The 21410-nt window shown below is 44.0% G+C and overlaps 1 protein-coding gene across 3 annotated transcripts in view; it reads right to left on the bottom strand.

Moving 5' to 3' along the window:
• The window catches only part of ANOS1 (anosmin 1), a 197014-nt gene extending 177572 nt beyond the window's left edge, over positions 1-19442 (bottom strand). For all 3 annotated transcript variants that reach the window (XM_075915284.1, XM_075915293.1, XM_075915303.1), the window contains exon 1: positions 19070-19442. In XM_075915284.1, the coding sequence (XP_075771399.1) occupies positions 19070-19276 (207 nt within the window). In that variant the 5' untranslated portion in view covers positions 19277-19442. The remainder of the gene's footprint in view (positions 1-19069) is intronic.
• Positions 19443-21410: the final 1968 nt, after the last annotated feature.

Raw genomic sequence — 21410 nt, 5'->3', positions numbered from 1 at the left:
TGCTCAGTCAATTCCAAGCCAGTTTTCACCAGAACACTTAAAGACACTTTTCCTCAGTGAGGGCTTTTTCAAGGAAAAGAATTTGTTACACGCTTTCTCCCTACCCTCCCTTTAATTAGCTTAGCTGTTTTTAAATCATTAGAAATATATTTCTTTTCTCTTTCTCATGCTCTTCTTATGCCACATAGCTGAAAAAATTGCTGAAACCATACAGGAAAAAAAATCATCTATCCTGGAAATAAAATCAGAGACCAATCCAGAGAAAAAAAAATTACCCTGAAATGTGAATGTTTCAAATAGCTGAGTCATAAAAAGGAACAGAATGGTAACTATTCTAAAAGCCTGAAGGATAGGGGGGCTACCACATTTCTCTATAATAATGATTTTCAGTGGCAGATAACAGAGGAAGAATTAAGTTAGATTTCTCTCTATCATATACTGATAATACTTTCTAGAAATCAGAAAGTCTTTCATTTACCAATTGCTCAGAAGGACAATCTAACAACTGGTTAATGTGGATGTACTATAAAAAGAAAACATCTATCCCTTCAGGACAAGACTGAAATATTTGACACTGACACATGGCTGGTCATCAGAGATGTAACTTGTGTGCACAGGAATCATTTTCCGACAAGTTGTGTTTCAAATGTTTTTGGCATCAGGTAAAGGAAGGGAAAAAAATAAGCCATCTCATCTATGCTCCAGTTGTTAAAAGCTGTGTAAGACCTCAAAGCCACTTCTCACTTTAAACCTCTGCATGACTCATAGCATTTTAATGGCGTCTGACATTTGGAGAGTTGGCTATGGAATACTTTGAACCAGTTCTGAAGTCTTCAACTGTATTATTTATTCTTTCTACATTCTCCAAAATTCTTAACCCACACACCATATAACTTGTACTCAAAAGCAGGAAATTCAAAAAATTCGGCTTCCTTTTCCCAGCATATTACAGCTTTTGCTTTCAGCAGTCTCGGATACCACAAACTTGTACTGCTTTAAGCAGTCTTCAATACAACAAACCCATACTTTTTTCTTAAATCATCTATTCCTATAGCATTATATAATGCTACAATGGCTCCATCTTTGGAAGGTTCCAGGTATTGCTGATAGACAGCTTACCTGCCCAGCAACTTTCATCCCATTTTATTCAGTTCAGATTCTCATATCACGCTCATCACTATAGTATCTGAACAACTTCCAGTAGACATGGAGTTACATGACTAACGTTCATCAAGTGTTATTCCCCATTATATCCCATTTTATTAATCTTCCTGCATGTATGAGACAAGTAAGACAGGTAATGAGGTGTGTTTGGTTGCATCACTATCAATATGTTGATGACTTTTAAATCTCTCTCTCCTTTTCACTGAACCTGGATGGTGTGGTTTATTTAGTTTCTTAGGCTATGTCTACACAGCAGCGTTATTTCAGAATAACTGATGTTATTCCGAAATAATATAGTGTGCCTCTACACTACAAGCCTTTATTTTGGAATAATGTTGAGCTGGAGGACTTCTTACTCCAACTCATGGTAGTCCTCATTTCAAGAGGCGTAACGGAAGTCGAAGTGTGAGTGTTCTTCCTTCAACTTCCTGCTGTGTAGACAGCACCAAAAACCAAATTAAGTTATTTCAACTTAATCTACACAATTAATGTAGCTGAAGTTGCGTGTCTTAATTCAACTTTTGTGTGTAGACATACCCAAAATATTTGGCACTGAGAGGGGCTTGGATGAGAATGATTTGATTCAAGCTTAATCCTGATAAAGTGTATGCCAACAGCTATAAGCAAGTATCATAAGGGCAAGAAGGGATGACATCCACCTCCATTATTGAAGGATTTATCCTGCATTTGTTGATGAGGTTTATAATTTGGGACTGTTTCAGAATCTGAAGGCAGCTGGACACACGTGTTAGAATAATAACCATAAATTAGCTCCTTTTTCTCGTCTGGGTTATATTTAAAGTGTTGATCTAGATTTAAAAGTCCAGAATGGTGATTCCTAGCTGTATTAGAGGCTGCTACTCCCCCATCTACCACTGTGGGTGATAAGACTCTCTGGAGTAATTCTTCTAACATCCTGTCCCTTGATTCAAACTTTAGGTGGTAGGTTAAAGGTCATTTTTAGAGAATGGCCCTGCCTCAACTATGTAATTCACTCTCTCTGTTGACCCAACAAAACCAAATTTGATTTTATCTTCAGGTATATCTTCACAGCAAAGTTATTTCGAAATAACAGCCATTATTCCGTTATTTCGAAACAACTTTCCTAGCGTCTACACAAGCCAACTGCTATTTCAAAATTAATTCAAAATAGGGAAGGCTTATTTCTAAATTGGTAAAACTCATTCCACGAGGAATAGCGCCAATTTCAAAATTGCTATTTCGAAATAAGCACTGTGTAGACACTAATTTCCAAATAGGGGGCCTCCATCCCTTCCCAGGGTGCCCTGCTGGCTGCCCTGGCCACAAGGTAACCTCTGACCTGATGCCCTGCCGGAATCAGTTCTGGATGGCCTTAAATGTGATTCAGCATCCAATCAGTGTAGATGCACTATTTCAAAATAGCAAAAAGCTATTTTGAAATGCATTTTGTGTGTAGATGTGTTATTTCAAAATAAGATATTTCGAAATAAGTATTTTGAAATTAGATATTTTTAAATAATGCTGTAGTGTAGACATACCTTTTGTGACATGGCTTATGTTACCTATTCATTCTGGCCTTGAACTATGGAAGACCATGTTGAAATAATTAATTGCACATGTCAATAATCTGTATCCTGTTTTTTGTATCTGTATCCTGAAAGAGGCCAACACTCCAGCTCAGCCTGACTGACAGGTTGGACAGACCAATGAAGGAATTAGGAGGCCACGTCCCGTTCTCCATGTGAGCTGGGATTTTCTGGGTCTCTGAGTCAAAGGAGGAGAGAGCTGAGAAGAGCAGCAAGGAGAGCAAGCTGTGTTGAGGAGCAGACCTGCAGTGACCAGAGCCAAAGGGATCAGAGAAGCAATGCAGCGGGAGCAGGAGGCTGGTAAAACAGCATAGTCTGCAGCTGGGTGTGGTGAGCAGCTGGGACCAGCAAAAGGCAGAAAAGAAGCTCTGGGCAGGGAGACACCACCAGCCAAGAGGCCCTGCAGGCCAGACTTGGAGAGGGATTGTAACTCCAACTGGGAGAGGGGTCCTGCCACCTAGAGTCTGAGGCCATGTGGTCACTGCCAGAGCAAGTGTGTCCAACCTGCAGCCCCCCTTGCAGCACAGACAGGGCCTGAGAAAGAGCCCTGGAACCTATAAGGAACAGACTGTGAACTGTCCTTACGCTCTGCAAACTGCTGTTTGTGATGTCCCCATTCTACAGAGTGGGACTATGTGGGTATGTCTACACTACCACCCTAGTTCGAACTAGGGTAATGTAGGCAACCGGAGTTGCAAATGAAGCCTGGGATTTGAATTTCCTGGGCTTCATTTGCATGTTGCTGGGCGCCGCCATTTTTAAATGTCTGCTAGGTCGGACTCCGTGCCCGCAGCTACACGCGGCACGAACTAGGTAGTTCGGATTAGGCTTCCTATTCCAAACTACCGTTACTGAGGTGTACCGGTAGTTCGGAATAGGAAGCCTAATCCGAACTACGTAGTTCGGGCCGCGTGTAGCCGCGAGCACGGAGTCCGAACTAGCGGATATTTAAAAATGGCGGCGCCCGGCAACATGCAAATGAAGCCCGGGAAATTCAAATCCTGGGCTTCATTTGCAACTCCGGTTGACTACATTACCACCCTAGTTCAAACTAGAGTGGTAGTGTAGACATACCCTGTGTTTTCTTTTAACCTTTCTCATTTTTTCCTTATTCTTTTCTTTTTAATGAGTTGTTTAGTAAATTGTATTCACTTTGAACTGTACGTAATGATCAGTGGGTCAAGAAAGCATGCAGGGTGAAGAGAGCACCCCAGAGTGGGGACACCCTAGCCCCTGCCCCAAGTGACTGCAAGGTCGGGGATTAAGCCGGGCCCAGCCTTGTTGGGATTTCGAGGACTCTGCTACTCAGTAGAGTGGAAGAGGAGACCTCAGGGTCAGGGAGGCCTTTGGGTAAAAGAAGTGGGAACAGGGACTCAGATCCTTTCGCTGGTCCATTTCACCAGGGTAGTATTAAAGCCAGGAAAGTTCCTCACAATAGCGGGACCATTCTCTCGCTTACATAAGCAAAAAGATGTGGGAGCAAAGTTACCTAAGCCAAGCCTTACAGAAATGTATTTAATTGATGAGCACACTAATGAGCAGGGCTCAATAAATAGTGTAATCTACTCATCCATGGCGAGTAGATTACACTCTGGAAGAGCTGGCGCGGAGTGATCTGCACATGCACAGAGCGCAGAACCGCCCGACTAGCGAGCGGGGCTCGCCACCACTCGGCGAACTCTGCTAATGAGGATATGGTATGCCATCGATGTTCCCTCTATATTTTTTTCCTATTTGTGTGTGTGATAAATCTTGTTATGTACACTGAGGTATATGTGAATGTGCATCACCAGTAGAAATGCATGCTGCCAACTGTGGGCCCCGGTAGGTGCTCTGCTAATTATCTGGGAGGCATTTGAACCTCACCTGGGTGGCTACCCAAGCACTTAGCTTTCAGGGAACATTACATCTCACCCATCTTTTGGGGTTCTTAACAATAGACTTTGAAAAAAATCATCCTCCCCCCAGCTCATCCTCCAGCCTGTCAGCACTGCATCTCTACTTACCTCATCTTCCTTCACCTCAAGTCAGAAAGAATAGACCTATCTATGGAAATTTACCCAGAGGAAGGACTCCTGGCCTTGCTTTTCATCGAGGAACTTTGTTTTCACCTGCAAGTGCTGAAAGTCATCACATTATAATGACATCCAGTCCTTAGCCTATCAGTGGAGATCTCTAATTGTCTACACCACAAAGGCGACATAAGATCTTGTATTGGGTTTCCCTTCCTTTGTTGGGTTGATTTCTCCCTATTCAATCTCTCATTCTCTCTTTTCATTGAATCCTGAAATCAATTATATTCATCCAAGCCTGCCTTGTCTATTGAGAAAGGATCCAATCAGATGGCATCTATGATCAGATTGTTAGCTGGGGTCCAAGCATCAGATGTCAGGGTTGATGTGCAAGCTAAAGCAGCCACACATAATTAATCAGTGTTCCAAAAACATCAACAAAGCTATCTTTTCTGTGCTCTCTCTCCTCAACCTGGTGTCTGTTTGTAAAAACAAAATATATATGAATACCCTTCAGTCATCAGGACTGAGAATAAAATCAACCTTTTCCATTTCATCAAAGAAAGGTTATGCATAACAATAAGAGAAAGATACTTTAAGGCCAATAGGAGAGAGATTTTGGTAGAGCCTGATTAGTTTGGTTTGCATAAGTGCTCAATTTCAGTTTCAGTGTTCCTGTTTGTTTCATTTCTTGTTTTTTAATGTGTTTGATCAATAAACATTCAGTTTTAGAAGGGAGTTTTATGTTGCTCGTCAAGAAACTAAATAAACCAAGATCTCCATATAAAAAAACCCAGACCTCTCTATGTAGGGTTGCCAAATGGTTTCAACAAAAATACCGGTCACGCTTGACATTACATCACAATCTGCATTACATCTTATTTAGAAAATACCGGACATTTATATTTTCTCATTTATATTTTCTCAATTTGTTTCCCAAACAGAAAGTTCAAATACTGGCCTGTCCAGTTCAAAACCGGACACCTGGCAACCCTATTGCCGTGTCACTGTTTTCATGTTGTTTTACAACACCTTTAACTTTTTTGACCTATGAAATTAATACAACAACCCTCATAATGGATTTTCCTAGAACAGCCATCATTGGTCTAAGTTTAGTCCAATTAAAATAAATGGAAGTTTTACCATTTACTTAGAAAGGACCAGCATTGGCCAACACTGAACTCTTCTGAAAATCCCACCATCAGAATGTTAATGATAAGAGGGGATTTTATGAAGTGAAAATAAATACATAAAAATGCGAAGAAAAACTGAAACATCAGAAACTGTAGAAGACCTACTGGCTGTCAGCCACAACAGTGTGCATGTTGTTAAATTTTTTAAAATAGGTAAATGTTGATTTATCTGTAAGTAATGGTCTCCATTCCTGAATGAAGACAGCCAGTATGAATTTCAAAGATTCCTCCCAGGAGTGCCGATAGCCTCACTGTGCCTCCAGCAAGATGTGGGAGGGGGCAGCTATGTGCTCCCAAAAGGAGCGAGGCCTCAGGGAGAAGGGGCAGGGCTGAGGGCAGCCATCCCTCAGCACCACCTGTATTATGGCAGTTCCCACAGCCCTCAGCACTGCCTGGAGTGTGCTGTGCAGCGATCCAGTGGTGATTTAAAATGCTCATAGTGCTCCTGCTGCTGCAGTAGCGGCTGCAGCAACTGGGAGCCCTGGGCCCTTTTGAATGACTGGGGCCTGTGGCAACTGCCCCAATTCCCCTGCCACCTCTCCAGTTGGCGGGCCTGCTTCTCCCTTCTGTGATTTACAAAATGTCTGAAGTTAGTTGTTGTAGCCTGTAGGTCTGGACCAGGTAGCCTTTTTGTCTTGTAGAAACTAGAGATCAGTATGATTTCCAACAACTTTTAAATTATAAATAGCAGTGCGGGGTTTGATCACCAGTAAGAATTTTTTTCCAGTTCCAGTGCGTCTTAGGACTAAAGGTGTATGTGTGTGTGTGTGAGAGAGAGAGAGAGATTAAAATGAAAATGTATGACACAGTAAGTAATATGTTGCATACAAAACATCCAATAGCACACACACATACGCTCCTTGCTCATCAAGAATTCATTAGTTACTGGATGGGAGATATGTTTACACAGCTGACTTGAAAATAGCCTGTTATGTTTCCTGCTCTTTAAAAATTCAAAAAAATATCAAATATGAAGATTCAACAGAGGCTGTCACCTGCCACTAGGATGCAACAAAAACCATCCCCTTTCCTTAACTAGTCTGTAAAATGTGTCCTTTAGCTGATATTCATCACCATGTGAAGAGACAGAGGGATACAAAAGAGTGCTTCAACCTGCTTCTGTCAATTTACCTAACCCCACATGCTTCTTTCACCACCTGCAGATCTACATTGATCAAAGGACTGTTAGTTAGCTCATGATCTATTAGCTCAGAGTGGTGCAGAAATAAATCACAACATTGAAAAGAAAATGGGGACAGCTCAAGGTTCCTATGTTCACTTCTCTTGACAGAGTTGCTATATATGGATCAAAAGTAAACACATTATGTATTCACTTTGTGGCTAAGGAGAATGGGGTGTGATTCATTACTGAGTTACTCCAGTTTTACATCAATATAAATCCATTGCAGGGGTGAATCAAGCTGTATATAAGATCTTAAATTCTAAAAAAAATCCATGACTGAAGATCATTGTGCTAGGGACTGCTTTTACTGTTACCTCATCCTCCTTAGCTTTCTTCCCTTTCCTACCTTGCTTGGTTCCTTCACCTGATGTGGTCTGTTGTAATCTAAATTATAAGTTCTTGAGGGTAGGAACTTCTTAGTAAGTGACTATATAGGTTCTAGCACAATGAGGTCTTGATTTTAGGAGCTCCAGTAATTCAAATACACAATAACAAAAATAATAACAGATGAGTGTGAATTATAGGGGTTGTCTCAAGAAGGCACTGGCAATGCCAAATCACAGCAGTGTCTCAAATGTAATTACTTGTGAAAGCAAAGCCTTAAAATATAAAGACGTTACAGTACTTTGGGGGTCATTCTGTAATAAAACTGAGGAGAGGGGATCCAGGAAAGAAGAAAAAGAGATAGAAGAATTATATAGTGAGATAAAAATAAGTAAGAAGAGAGGAGTCAATTGTTGCAATAGGTAAAAGTAAAAAGCTATTATCTTCCTCTTCTCACTACCAAGGTCAACCTTTGTTTCACTTGGAAATGTAAGCAACAGAAATCTATTCCCAGAAATTCCAACATCCGCTCCTTCATCAAGACTATACTAAATCTGTCACTTTCCCTTATCCTCCAGGTTTTTTACCCTGCCAAAGAAAACTATCAGGTTGGTTTGACATGATTTGTTCTTGACAAACCCATGCTAAATATTGCTTATTATTGTATTATGTTTTAGGTAGATGCAAATTGATTGCTTATTTATTCCATTACCTTTCCAGGTACTGAAGTTAAGCTGATTTCCCTATAATTACCCAGGTTGTCCTTATTTCCCTTTTTATAGATTGAATATTTGCCCTTTTCTAAGTCATCTGGAATCTGTCTTCCATGACTTTTCTATGATAATCACTAATGGTTCGGATATTTCCTCAATCAGCTCCTTGACTATTTTAGGATGTATGTCCTCAAGTCTTGGAGACTTGAGCGCTTACTTGTCTAAGTAACTTTTAACTTGTCCTTTCCCTATTTTCGCCTCTGATCCTACCTAATTTTCTACTGTCATTCACCCATGGAGAAATGGAGAAATTGGAGAAGGTCCAGAGGAGCAACAAAAATAATTAAAGGTCTAGAAAACATGAGCTATGAGGGAAGACAGAGGGTATGTCTACACTACCCCGCTAGTTCGAACTAGGAGGGTAATGTAGGCATACCGCACTTGCAAATGAAGCCCGGGATTTGAATTTCCCGGGCTTCATTTGCATAAACTGGGCGCCGCCATTTTTAAATCCCTGCTCGTTCGAACCCCGTGCCGCGCGGCTACACGCGGCACAAACTAGGTAGTTCGGACTAGGAAGCCTAGTCTGAACTACCTAGTTCGTGCCGCGTGTAGCCGCGCGGCACGGGGTTCGAACGAGCAGGGATTTAAAAATGGCGGCGCCCAGTTTATGCAAATGAAGCCCGGGAAATTCAAATCCCGGGCTTCATTTGCAAGTGCGGTATGCCTACATTACCCTCCTAGTTCGAACTAGGAGGGTAGTGTAGACATACCCTGAAAGAATTGGGCTTGTTTAGTTTAGAAAAGAGAAGACTGAGAGGAGACACAATAGCAGTTTTCAAAGAATCTAAAAGGGTGTTACAAGGAGGAGGAAGAAAAATTGTTCTCCTTGACCTCTGAGGATAGGACAAGAAGCAGCGGGCTTAAATTGCAGCAAGGGAGGTTTAGTTGAACATTAGGAAAAACTTCCTTACTGTTAAGGTGGTTAAACACTAGAATGAATTGCCTAGGGAGGTTGTGGAATCTCCATCCCTGGAGATATTTAAGAGCAGGTTAGACAGACATTTGTCAGTGATGATCTAGACAGTGCTTGGTCCTGCTGTGAGAGCAGGGGACTGGACTCGATGACCTCCTGAGGTCCCTTCCAGTTCTAGGATTCTGTTTATATGATTCTCTCTACTGTTTGTCTGTAATTTGCCAGTATTACCTGAGGTGGGAGACTTGTGGGACTTGTTACTGTGGGGAGGGAAACCCCAAAGCTAGAGCCTGCTGTTAGAAAGCTGAAAAAATGCCAGGAGGATTCTGAAGTGAGTGTGGTGGGGGAGGTGATAAGTGCCAGCCCTCTTCATGGCAAGGATTCCTCACACACACTGTCCTGGGAGAGGAGAGAAAGGGCAGAGGAAGGAGGAGGTGTGGGGACACCAGTGCTGTGCAACAAAACTCATCTGTGCTCCTCTGTGGTAGGAGGAGGCCACTGTGCTGGAGGGCTCTGTTGGTCCCACCACTGGAAAAGGAGTCCCCTTCCATTTGCCTCTCCAAGGTGGAAGCCTGGAGGTGCAGGGTCTGGGTCAGGTGAGCCTGCTCTGCACAGGTTGCTGAAATGGTACTACAGGTTGAACCTCTAAAATCTGGCATTCTCTGCTCCAACAACATCCGTGGTCCAGCAGGACCCCTTCTGGACTGGTGGCTGGGACTGCAACCCAGGACAGCGTGGTGGGAAGCGCAGACCTGGCCAGGGCTGCCGGCAACAGGGCCAACACAGTGGGGAGCACAGCGCCATCTGCTGGCTGGGAGTGCAGCCAGAGCTGGTAGAGTGAGGAAAGCAGCCCCAGCTGGGACAGGTGACAGCATGGATGGTATGGCAGGAAGTGCAACCCCAGCCACAACTGGGAATGGATTCAAGTGGTAAGGGCCAGGAGCAGAGCCCAGTGGCTGGAGCTGGCACCCCGGAGTGAGGCTGATGACTGGGAGTGGAGCCTTGACCCTCCTCTGGTCTGGCAAGCTCTCTGGTTCGGGACTGCTCAAGTCCTGAAGGTGCTGGACCAGGAAGGGAAGGGATTTTGGGGAGCACTCAGACCATGTGGTGGCCAGCAGGCAGATGACCACAGGAGCTAGCAGAGTTCAGACTGAGCAGCCCCAGCATGACAGGGTTGAAAGCAAGAAAAAGAAGTAAATGCCTGGCTCAGGGCAGGCCACGGTAGGAGACAGATTCAACTACTGCTGTCAGTGCCTCCCCTGCATGCTCTTGAGGTACAGGCTGCTCCGAAGTGCGAGGTCCAGGACAGTTGCCCCAGTCCACTCTATAGATGGGATAGCTCTCCCTTACTTCTGCAGTAGAGCATTGTAGGCCAAACTGCCAAGGAGCATCAATCTGGCCCTACAACTGGTGTACCTGCAATCAATTGTAGATGAAATGTTTTAAGAGCTATCAGTTTGTATGTGGTGATAATTTTCAGGACCATTTTAACTATCTGCCTGATTTCTAGGTGCAATCTTGTAGCAAGACATATAAATCTTATAACTTACATGCACAATTATTTGTACCCACAAAAGACTAAGGATGCAAAATTGGAGATCTTTTTTTTTTTAGTCTGTCAAAAACTCTAGTTCTCCTAAATTCATTTGTTGACAGGAGAATGGCGCATTTAGAACAATTAGAAAATTCTCTCACCACAGTATAATTATTTTTACTAAAGTTTAGACTACCTGGCTTGATTACACCTGATTACAACTAAACAGCATTATACATCCTCCTCCTTGAAAATTCAAATCTTCTCAGATATTATATTTAAAGATATTTTAAAAAATTGCAAGTATCCCCAGTACCTACAGTTTTCAGACACACAATATTTTTTCTACCATTGCAACACATTTGTTTAAAAAACATAATCATAGCAGGGCAGCCCCCAACCCAAAAGAGGTTCCTCACTCCTGGTTTAGAGCATTCTCTCATGGGGAGAAAGAATTTGAAGTGGGATCTGCCACCTCTTGCAGAGTGTTCTACTTACTGGGCTAAGGGACATTCTATTGCAGAGGGTCCTCAACCTCTCCACTGAAGATGTTCCATTTCAGATAGATACTTAATGGGCCAGTGAGCCAGAGAGAGAGAGAGAGAAGTGGAAGAAAAGGCAGTATGAAAATGAGTCTTCTAAGAGCACCTTACTGAGAAATCCATGGCCCAGGTCTTATGCTCCAAGAACTCCTTGTCAATCAAGTGACAAAGTTATAGAAATGTAAGTTTGGAAGGGATCCTGAGAGGACACCAAGTTCAGTCTCTCATTCTGAGGCAGGACCAAGTAAAACTAAATAAGGTTGGTTGGATCACTACCAATTTAACTGCAGATTAAGGTGCAAACAGCTCTTTGTGGAGACTCCTATGTCAGGAATGATACTATCAATTGACTTTGATTCTTATCTACTTCGTTTTAACTACCTAATCTTCAGATACTTATTGATTCCCTCTAGCTCCCTGTCTCCCACCTCCCTTCTTTTTTTCCTTCCCTCTCCCCTTCCCCTCTCCTATTTATTTTGGGTCTGCACATCCTAAACTCATAACTCCGGTCATCTGAAAAAGTGTGCCCATGAAAGTGGCCTTTTTTCAAAAAAACTTCCCTTGTGTCTAAACTGCTGCTGTGTTCTTTAGAAAGAAAATCAAAAGAATGCGGCAGGTTTTTTTGACCACGGAAAACCTCATTTTACGAAGAAGAATGCCTTTTTTAGAAAGTGCTCTTTCGAAAAAAGGCGCTATGTAATGCAAACTGTGCTTTTTCGAAAGAAAGCATCCAGACTGCCTAGGTGCTCTCTTTCGAAAAAGTGGCTTGCTTTTTTGAAAATACTGGTTGTAGTCTAAAAGCTCTTTTTTGAAAGAGCCTTTTTCAAAAGTATCTTTTGAAAAAAATCTCTTTCAAAAGAAGCTTGCAGTCTAGACGTAGCCCAAGATCTTCCTCAAGCCCAAACACCCTTCCCCTGCCTCCTTTCCACCCCTTCTCCAAGTCCCTCCTCCCCATTCATTCCATCCTTTCTCCCCCATCCTCACTCACTTTTATCAGGCTGGGGGCAGAGGGTTGGGGTTTGAGGAAGAGGATTCAGATGCTGATCTTGGGCTAAAGGATGTGGAATGTGGGAGGGGTTCTGAGCTGAGCCCGGGGCAGAGAGTTGAGGTGGAAGAGCGAGTTCAGGGTGCAGGCTCTAGGAGGGAGTTTAGGTGCAGCGGGAATCATGGCTAGGACAGGGGTTTGGGGTAAAGGAGGGGTTCAGGACTGGGGCCAGGATTTGGAATGCTGGCTACAGCTGGACATCACATACCACAGGTGGATTCTGGGTGGTGGTGCAGGGGGCTAAGGCAGGATCATCCCTACCATGACCCTGCACCACTCCCAAAAGCAGCCAGCAAACTCTCTCCATCCCTACTGTTCTGTGGAAATAGAGTACATGGTGGAGGGAGGGACACTCTGACCTCAGCAACCCCCTTCCTCTTCTGTGCCCTGCACAACAATCAGGGAGTTCCTGGGCTTGAGGGGCACCCCCAAGTCAGAGGGCAGGAGCAGCAGGGCAATGCTGAGAGGGACAAATGAAGTGCCAGCACTTGAAGCCTCCCGGCCAAACCTGTCAGAGTCATCTGTCAAAAGTTCCAAGATCTACGAATAGATCCCAATCTACTCGTTGGTGACCACTGTCCTAACCTAAATATCCCTTGCTGTAAATTAGTCCTATTACTTATTTAGTGTACATGCAGAACAGTTGATCACTGACCTCTTTATAACAGCTCTTAATATATATGAAGACTTTTATCAGGTCTGCCCTCAATCTTCTTTTCTCAGGACCAAATATGCCCAGTTTTAAACTTTTCCTCGTTGGTCACGTTTTCTAAACCTTGTATCTGTTTTGTTGTTCTCCTCTGGACTCTCTGTAGTTTGTCCACATCTTTCTTCAAGTGTGGTGCCCACCCCTGGACAAAGTACTCCATCTGAGGCTTCACTAGTATTGAGCAGATTGAGACAAATACCTCCATGTGTTACATAATGCATCCTGTCAATACATCCCAGAATTACATTAGCTTTTTTTTCACAACAGTATCATACTGTCAACTCATATTCACTTTGAGCTCTACAATAACCCCCACATCCTTTTCAGCAGTACAACTTTCAGCCAATTATTCTGCATTTGGTAGTTGTACATTTGTTTCTTTCTTTTCCAAGTGACATGCTTTGCAATTGTTTTTATTGAATTTCTTCTTATTGATTTCAGACCATTTTTCCAATTTGTCAAGGTTGTTGAATTTTAATCTTGCAGATCTGATAAGCACACTCTCCACTCCATTCTCCAAGTCAGTAATGAAAATGTGGACTAGTATTGAATCCAGGACTGACCACAAGGCTCTACTAAATATCACCTTGAACCATTGATAACTGTTCTCTGAGTACAGCATTTCAATTAGTTTTCCATCTATGTTTTTCATCCAGCAGCAGCACCTCTCACCAGCCTGCTCAGGAGCTATCTGGCTAACCCCCAACTACTGAGGGACTACAACTGAGGTGTTGAGGAAAAATTAGGTCTTCTCAGGACAGGCACAAATTTGTGCCAGGCCTCTGTCAGTGGTTTAGCAGCCCATTGTCCTGGCACTTCTGGGCTTCCTAAATCAGTCATAAAATTTTAAAAAATTGCTTGTGCCTCAGCACCTCTTACATTACAAACTAAGCACTGGCACTGAGCATTCTCAAAATAAAAAAGGAGTCATATAAAAAATGGAAACTAGGACAAATAACAAAGGATAAATATAGGCAAGCAAGACGGGAATGCAGGGGCAAGATTAGAAAGGCAAAGGCACAAAATGAGATCAAACTAGCTACTGCATAAAGGGAAACAAGAAGACCTTTTATAAATACATTAAAAGCAAGAGGAAGACCAAGGACAGGGTAGGCCCACTGCTTAGTGAGGAGGGAGAAGCAGTAACAGGAAACTTGGAAATGGCAGAGATGCTCAATGACTTCTTTGTTTTGGTCTTCACCGAGAAGTCTGGAGGTGTGCCTAACGTAGTGAATACAAGCAGAGAGAGGGTAAGTTTAGAAAATAGGATACACAAAGAACAAGTTAAAAATCACTTAGGAAAGTTAGATGTCAGCAAGTCACCAGGTCCTGATGAAATGCATCCCAGGATACTCAAGGAGCTGATAGAGGAGGTATCTGAGCCTTTAGCTATGATCTTTGAAAAATCATGGCAGACAGGGGAGATTCCAGAAGACTGGAAAAGGGCAAATATTGTGCCCATCTATAAAAAGGGGAATAAGAACAACCCAGGAAACTACAGACCGGTCAGTTTAACATCTGTCCCAGGGAAGATAATGGAGCAGGTAATTAAGGAAATCATATGTAAACACTTGGAAGGTAATAAAGTGATAGGGAATAGCCAGCATGGGTTTGTGAAGAACAAGTCATGCCAAACTAATCTGATAGCTTTCTTTGATAGGATAACGAGCCTTGTGGATAAGGGAGAAGCGGTGGATGTCATATACCTAGACTTTAGTAAGGCATTTGATACGGTCTCGCATGATATTCTTATTGATAAACTAGGCAAATATAACTTAGATAGGGCCACGATAAGGTGGGTGCATAATTGGCTGGATAACCGTAGTCAGAGAGTTGTTGTTAATGGTTCTAAATCCTGCTGGAAAGGGATAACAAGTGGAGTTCCTCAAGGGTCTGTTTTGGGACCCGTACTGTTCAATATCTTCATCAATGATGTAGATATTGGGATAGAGAGTACGCTTATTAAGTTTGCAGATGATACCAAACTGGGTGGGGCTGCAACTTCTTTGGAGGATAGGGACATAATTCAAAATGACCTTAGCAAGTTAGAGAAATGGTCAGAGGTAAACAGGATGAGGTTTAATAAAGAGAAATGCAAAGTGCTCCACTTAGAAAGGAACAATCAGTTCCATACATACAAGATGGGAAGCGACTGTCTAGGAAGGAGCATGGCGGAAAGGGATCTAGGGGTCATAGTGGACCACAAGTTGAATATGAGTCAACAGTGTGATGCTGTTGCAAAAAAAGCAAATATGATTCTAGGTTGTATCAACAGGTGTGTTGTAAGCAAAACTCATGAAGTCATTCTGCCGCTCTACTCTGCACTAGTTAGGCCTCAGCTGGAGTACTGTGTCCAGTTCTGGGTGCCACATTTCAAGAAAGATGTGGAGAAATTTAAAAGGGTACAGAGAAGAGCGACAAGAATGATTAAAGGTTTAGAGAACATGACCTATGAAGCCAGGCTTCATGAAGTGGGCTTGTTTAGTTTGGAAAAAAGAAGATTAAGGGGGGACATGATAGCGGTTTTCAAATATCTAAAAGGGTGTCACAAGGAGGAAGGAGAAAATTTGTTCCTCTTGGTTTCTGAGGACAGGACAAGGAGTAATGGGCTTAAAGTGCAGCAGGGGAGGTTTAGATTGGGCATTAGGAAAAAATTCCTAACTGTCAGGGTGGTCAAACATTGGAATAAAATGCCAAGGGAGGTGGTGGAATCTCCCTCTCTGGAGATATTTAAGAACAGGTTAGATAGACATCTGTCAGGGATGGTGTAGGTGGAGCTTGGTCCTGCCTTGAGGGCGGGAGGCTGGACTCGATGACCTCTTGAGGTCCCTTCCAGTCCTATTATTCTATGATTCTATGATTCTTCCTGTAATCTTTAGTGAGACAAAACATCAGCAGTTGATCTGGGTTAGCAGCTGGATGAACACTTTATTTACCTGATTGTCTGCAGACATGGAGCCCTGCAGATCCCACTGGCTGCAGTTCAGCTTTCCCCGCCAGCAGGAGCTGCAGAAAATGGCACATGTTGGGCCACCGCTTCTTGCATTTCCCATTGGCTGGGAATGGTGAACCATGACCACTGGGATCTGTGGAGCTCCATGCTTGTGGACAATCAGGTAAGCAAACTTCCTGGCTGCTCTCCATGGGCTCACCCATTGGAACCACCTGCAGCTGGTGGGCTGGAGATCCCCCACTTCTGCAATACAACATTTTGCTGTCGTGCTGAGCTAATGCTTTTGTCACTTCAAAGGCTAAGTCAGATAATGAGATAATGTGGCATCTTCTGCAGTGAAGAACTTCAGCAACAGCTGCTTTAGAGATAGAAGTTGAGGGTAATCCTCCTCTTTGAATAATGCCACATAGGTCTGTATTATGCATATCAGAACAAGTCTCACGTTGAGTGCGGGAGGTTAAGGTTGGATATTAGGAAAAAGCCTACTTCGCTAGTAGCACTGGAATGGGTTGCCTAGGAAGTTGGTGGCCAGTCCATTCTTAGAGGTTTTAAGGCCAGACTTGACAAAATCCTGGTGGAATGATTTAGTTGGGGTTGGTCCTGCTTTGAGTAGAGGATTGGACTACATGGTCTCCTCAGGTCTCTTCAAACCTTAATCTTCTATGATTCTATGATATCAAACAATGAGTGTACCCTATGAAATCACTCTTCCTTCTTACATTAAAACAACGAGAAGCTTAACTTTTATAAACCAGATCATTTTCTTCTAAACATTACAGTCATTTCATATCTAATCATATCTAGTCATTTTAATCCCCGAAAAGTTAATTTCATTGTGTTTTACCAAGTTAGGGTTAAAACTTCTAGATTTGCAATTGATTACAAAAAATAAAAATGGCCAGTTATTAAGTCCTAAATGAGTAATTTGCAGCTTATTTCACCCTAGCTAATTAAAATGTAATCAGTATTGTTTGGCAATGTGCATTCTGTCAGCAGTTTTACTTTGGAAAAAAATCATGCCAAGAAAACACAAAAAAAGCCTTTGACTAGAAATTGGCTTGATCTAAACTGCAGCCTTAGCCACTGACACTGTAAAACAAATAAGTTACAACCCACTGACAATGCAATAAAATATACTAGGAACTGCTTTTTCATGTTTTTTCTGCTTTCCAGACATTTTCTTAGCAAGCATTTTACTGTTCCAAAATCCAGGGCATCTTCAGGGAAAATCTTGGGACTGCAAGTACTCTTTGCCACACAAATGAATATGCAAGTTCAGATACTTTTCCCTTCCCCTTTCTTTCTCATATGGACAGTCAGTAGAGTATCTCAGGCTCTCCATCTCCATTTAAGAGGGGTTACTTTGCATTCTTTTGTAGACTTTTTATTTTTAAATTCAGCTACAGATACTAGACAGCTCCTGTTGGAATGGAAATGTCAAAGCATTTGGGCGTTATTTTTTGATTGAATTTAAAATATTTTATAGGTGATCCAGTTTTTTTAAAATACAACACTTCAGATGAACTCCTTTGCTCTGCATAAACAAAGCTCTTTATGCAAACATTTCTCTGGCAGTTTGTGTTTGTTTCAGTGCGCTCTAAAGGGCAGGGAAGAAACAGGATCACTTCCCTCTCACCTTATCCTCATCTGTGTTTGGGGACAGAGCACTAGATTGCTAATATATTCCTCTGTTCAAATTGGTGGAAGGCCAGTTTATGAAGGGGAATGAGGGCTGCTTTTATACGCACTTCAAAGTGTTTTCACTGTTTCCTTCTGGTCAATACGATTCAGTCTTTTCGTCGCCACGGAACAGGTGGGAAGGGCAGATTGGGAGGCTGGAAGAGGTACTAAAGAGGGAGGCTGTGGACACGGCGAGTGGGAAGGATACACGATTTCCTAATAAGATAAGATCTCCGCAATGCTTTGTATTTTTGAGCCATCCGTTTAGGGGTGTCTCATTTTACCCAAGACAGGTCTCAGTCTCATGCTGTCTCTTGACCTGTATCCCAATTCCCATTCCTCCCCCACTCCCATCATTCATCATCACCTCCACCACTCCATAGAGACTTGTCCTGCATGGCTGTGGCACAGGGCAGAGTTGTATTATAACCATCGTCTCCCCTTCCGCTTTTTCTGTGGCAGAAAGGAACAGAGGCTCCAAACCTTTGGCCACTTCTCTGAAGAAAGCGCCCTACATTTTCAAGTCGACCATAAGAGAAACCCCACTAAGATCCGATGCCCCGTAATGCACACCTGCTTCTTAACATCAGAGCAACCAAAACTTAGAGCATCTGCCTCCCCGCAGACTTGCTGCAGCCCCTAAGCCCCCCCCCTCACATCCACAGACCCCAGTGTCTTGTCCTATTTCGTTTTCACCCCGCTCTTAAGTCTCCCAAGTAAAAAGCAGTCGTGCGCGCTTATGGAACCATCCCAGGACATAGCCCCGGCGTGAATTCAGGAGCCCTCGGAAGCGCGGGGCTGCAAGTCCTGTTGTTGTCCAAGTACCGATCAGCGCAAACGGGGCACCTGTGACAGGGGGAAGAGAGCTGCCTTGCCCCCCTCAAGTCACCTTTCTAGGGCACAAGCTGACTGCTTCAGTGGAAGATCTCAGCCAGCAAGCCCGCCCCGTTCCAGCAGGGCTAAGAAATCCCCACATGCCATTCCTAGTGCTTGCGAGCCTGTAGCCAAGCCCGCCGAGCACAGCGCTCTGCGCCGGCAGGAGGGCACTCAGCAGCCTCAAAGTGGTGCTTGTCTACACAGCGTAAGGGCGGGGGCTCGGTTCCACTCCTAGTTCTGGGTGCTCCCTGCGCTGGTGGGAAAGGGTGTCCACCTGCCTAACCTCTGGGGCAGGGACTTGTGTGTGGGTCGGTGTGTGGGGGGGGAGGGGAGTCTATCCTGCGACATAAGCAGCCCCTTTGGAAACTCCTGCGCGAGGAGTTTGCAAAGAGGCGCTGAAGTCCGAGCCGTCCCATATACCCCCCACCCACGCCTCACCCTGAGCGCGCGCACTCCAGCCCCGGGGCAGCGCTGCCCAGCAAGTGTCCCCGTGCCCAGGGCTTGCGCGCGTGGCGAGCGCGTGGCGAGCAGGGCCAGGTGCGGGTGCAAGGGGGGGGGGGGGAGGGTCTCTCCTCCGCTACTGCGCTGTTACCGTACCTGGAAATGCTTGAAGAAGGCAGATATGCGAGTGATCTGCAGGCTCAGGCACCTGGAGGTGCATCTGGCTCTGTAGACACTGACAGCGGAGAAAGACTCGTCCTGCTTGCGCGCTGCAGCCACCCCGGCAGCCGCAGCCAGGCAGCCCCAGGAAGCCGTAATCCAAAGGCAAAGGGTCAGCGCCACAGCGGGATCCTTTCGCACCATCGCGCAGCGGGCGGGTGGGTGCGGAGGGGGAGCAGGGGTGCAGCTGAGCGCAAGAGCCGCCCGGATAAGCTCCCGTGCACCGAGCTGGTGCTGGACTGGACTGGGGGGGAAAGCTCCGCGCTGCAGAAACTAAACAAGAAAGTTCAATCATTCAACTCTCTTCACCCCCCCCTTCCCTCCCTCCTCTCCGACCTCCCCTCCCCAGAACACACCCCTCCCCTTACTCCCTGGAGGGGGTGGGGTGAGGGTGACAGGAGGCTGTGCCATTGGCTGCGAGAAATGGGAGTGACAAGCCGAGCCGGGCTGTCTGGCCGCAGACAGGGGACAGAGAATGCAAGGGAGCTGGTGAACTTCTCTCCTGGACACATACCCTGGCACACAGATCCTACCCGTACCCCCCTTTGCTTGCTTAGCGCTCAGCCCTCAGCTGCTCTGAAGTAGACACCCCAAAACACAAACACCCCTCGTACGCGCGCACACACACACACACACACACACACACACACACGCGCGGCTTGCTAGTGCCAGGTGCTGAGCCCTGTTAGCTCTCCCTGACATCACAGGGAAAGGAAGACACGCAGCAACCTGCCGGATCTGGCTCTTAAGCAGGTCTACCTACTTATCAGACACAAACATGCCTAATGCACCCAGGCAAACACAAACACACAGCCCCACTGAGGCATATTGACTTAAAAAGACACGCCCGGTATGTACACAGACAAGCACATCTTGCACGCCTTGGAGTCTGTTCCTCCCCTACCCTCCGTCAAACCTCATATTTATTTCATTCTATTGTTAATACTATTCTTGGGTTCATATGCCTTATTTTTACTTATGAACTCAGACATATTTAGATGCAGAATAGTGATAGAAATGTAGCCGTTAGTCCATTAACTCACAAACATCCCACTCTCCCTACCTTTAATATCAGCAATTCACAGACACTTACCTTCCTTCCTCTCCCTTCCCACCCCCCCACCCCCGCATCCCCCTTCTGTTCTGCAATGTGATTTGTCCTTTTCATATTTGTTCATTTTTTTTAATTGTATCCTTTGGTATATATGGTTGTGACTATTTTCTTCCACTATTTGATCTGAGGAAGTGGGTCTGGCCCACGAAAGCTCATCATCTAATAAACCATCTTGTTAGTCTTTAAAGTGCTACATTGTCCTGCATTTTGCTTCATATTTAGATGCATTCAGCTACTGGACAATTCCTCTTAGTCTGTTCAGTGCTAAGGTCTAAAAAAGTGTAGTGAAATTGCAGCTTACTGAAGACTGGGAGTTTCCCCATAGTAAAATCCCAAGTCAGTGCTAAACATTTGTTCCAGACTGGAGCTTGCATGAAATCTCATCCTAGTGTGTTATTTAACAATAAATTTTACAGGTCATTAGTCTACTGCCTTTAGGCAATAACTATAAAATTAAAATGATTAACACCTTGTGCTTTATAAAATAAAATAGCTAAAATACACATACAATAACTATTCTTTTGTTGTTATTGTTTGTGTATTTACAGTGCATGCACACAGTACAAAGCACATAGGTTACATTATACATTAATTTTAATATACTGTATATAAACACCGATTGCTGCCATAAATAATACAAGGAACAAATATATTCTTTCCCAACTGTAGTCAGTATGTTAAATCTTCCAAACTAGGTGATCCCAAGCTTGTATCACATGACAGAGCTGAGAATTGGGGCCATTATAGGAGGTGTAAATATGTCCACTGTCAAAATAATGTATAGATTATTATGTCAATGGTTTATAGACTGCTGTAATCTCTTTTGCTCAATATATTGTAAAATACAGCTAAATGTATGTTGGAAAAATCGCCTTCAATGAAACAAGACTCTGACCAGTGCTCTGTGTAAGCTGTGCATTTATAGCAGCCACAAAGGATAGATTCCAATGCCACCCAGCTGATTAGCAGAGTGCTCACAGCTAGGTTTGTGTTTCTCCTGGTGGTGTGCATTCACACGTGTTTGGTGCACATAACAAAATGTATTCCGCACAAGGATCAAAAAATATTTGCACATGGATGGAAAAGTTTACAAGGAACATTGACTGTGACTGATCTCACTAGTACAGGTTAGACCTCTCTGGTCCGGCACCCCCAGGACCTGAC

Source organism: Pelodiscus sinensis, chromosome 1 (assembly GCF_049634645.1).
Source record: "Pelodiscus sinensis isolate JC-2024 chromosome 1, ASM4963464v1, whole genome shotgun sequence".
In the NCBI taxonomy this organism is placed as follows: Eukaryota; Metazoa; Chordata; order Testudines; family Trionychidae; genus Pelodiscus; species Pelodiscus sinensis.
This window is presented reverse-complemented; position numbering and strand designations above follow the sequence as displayed.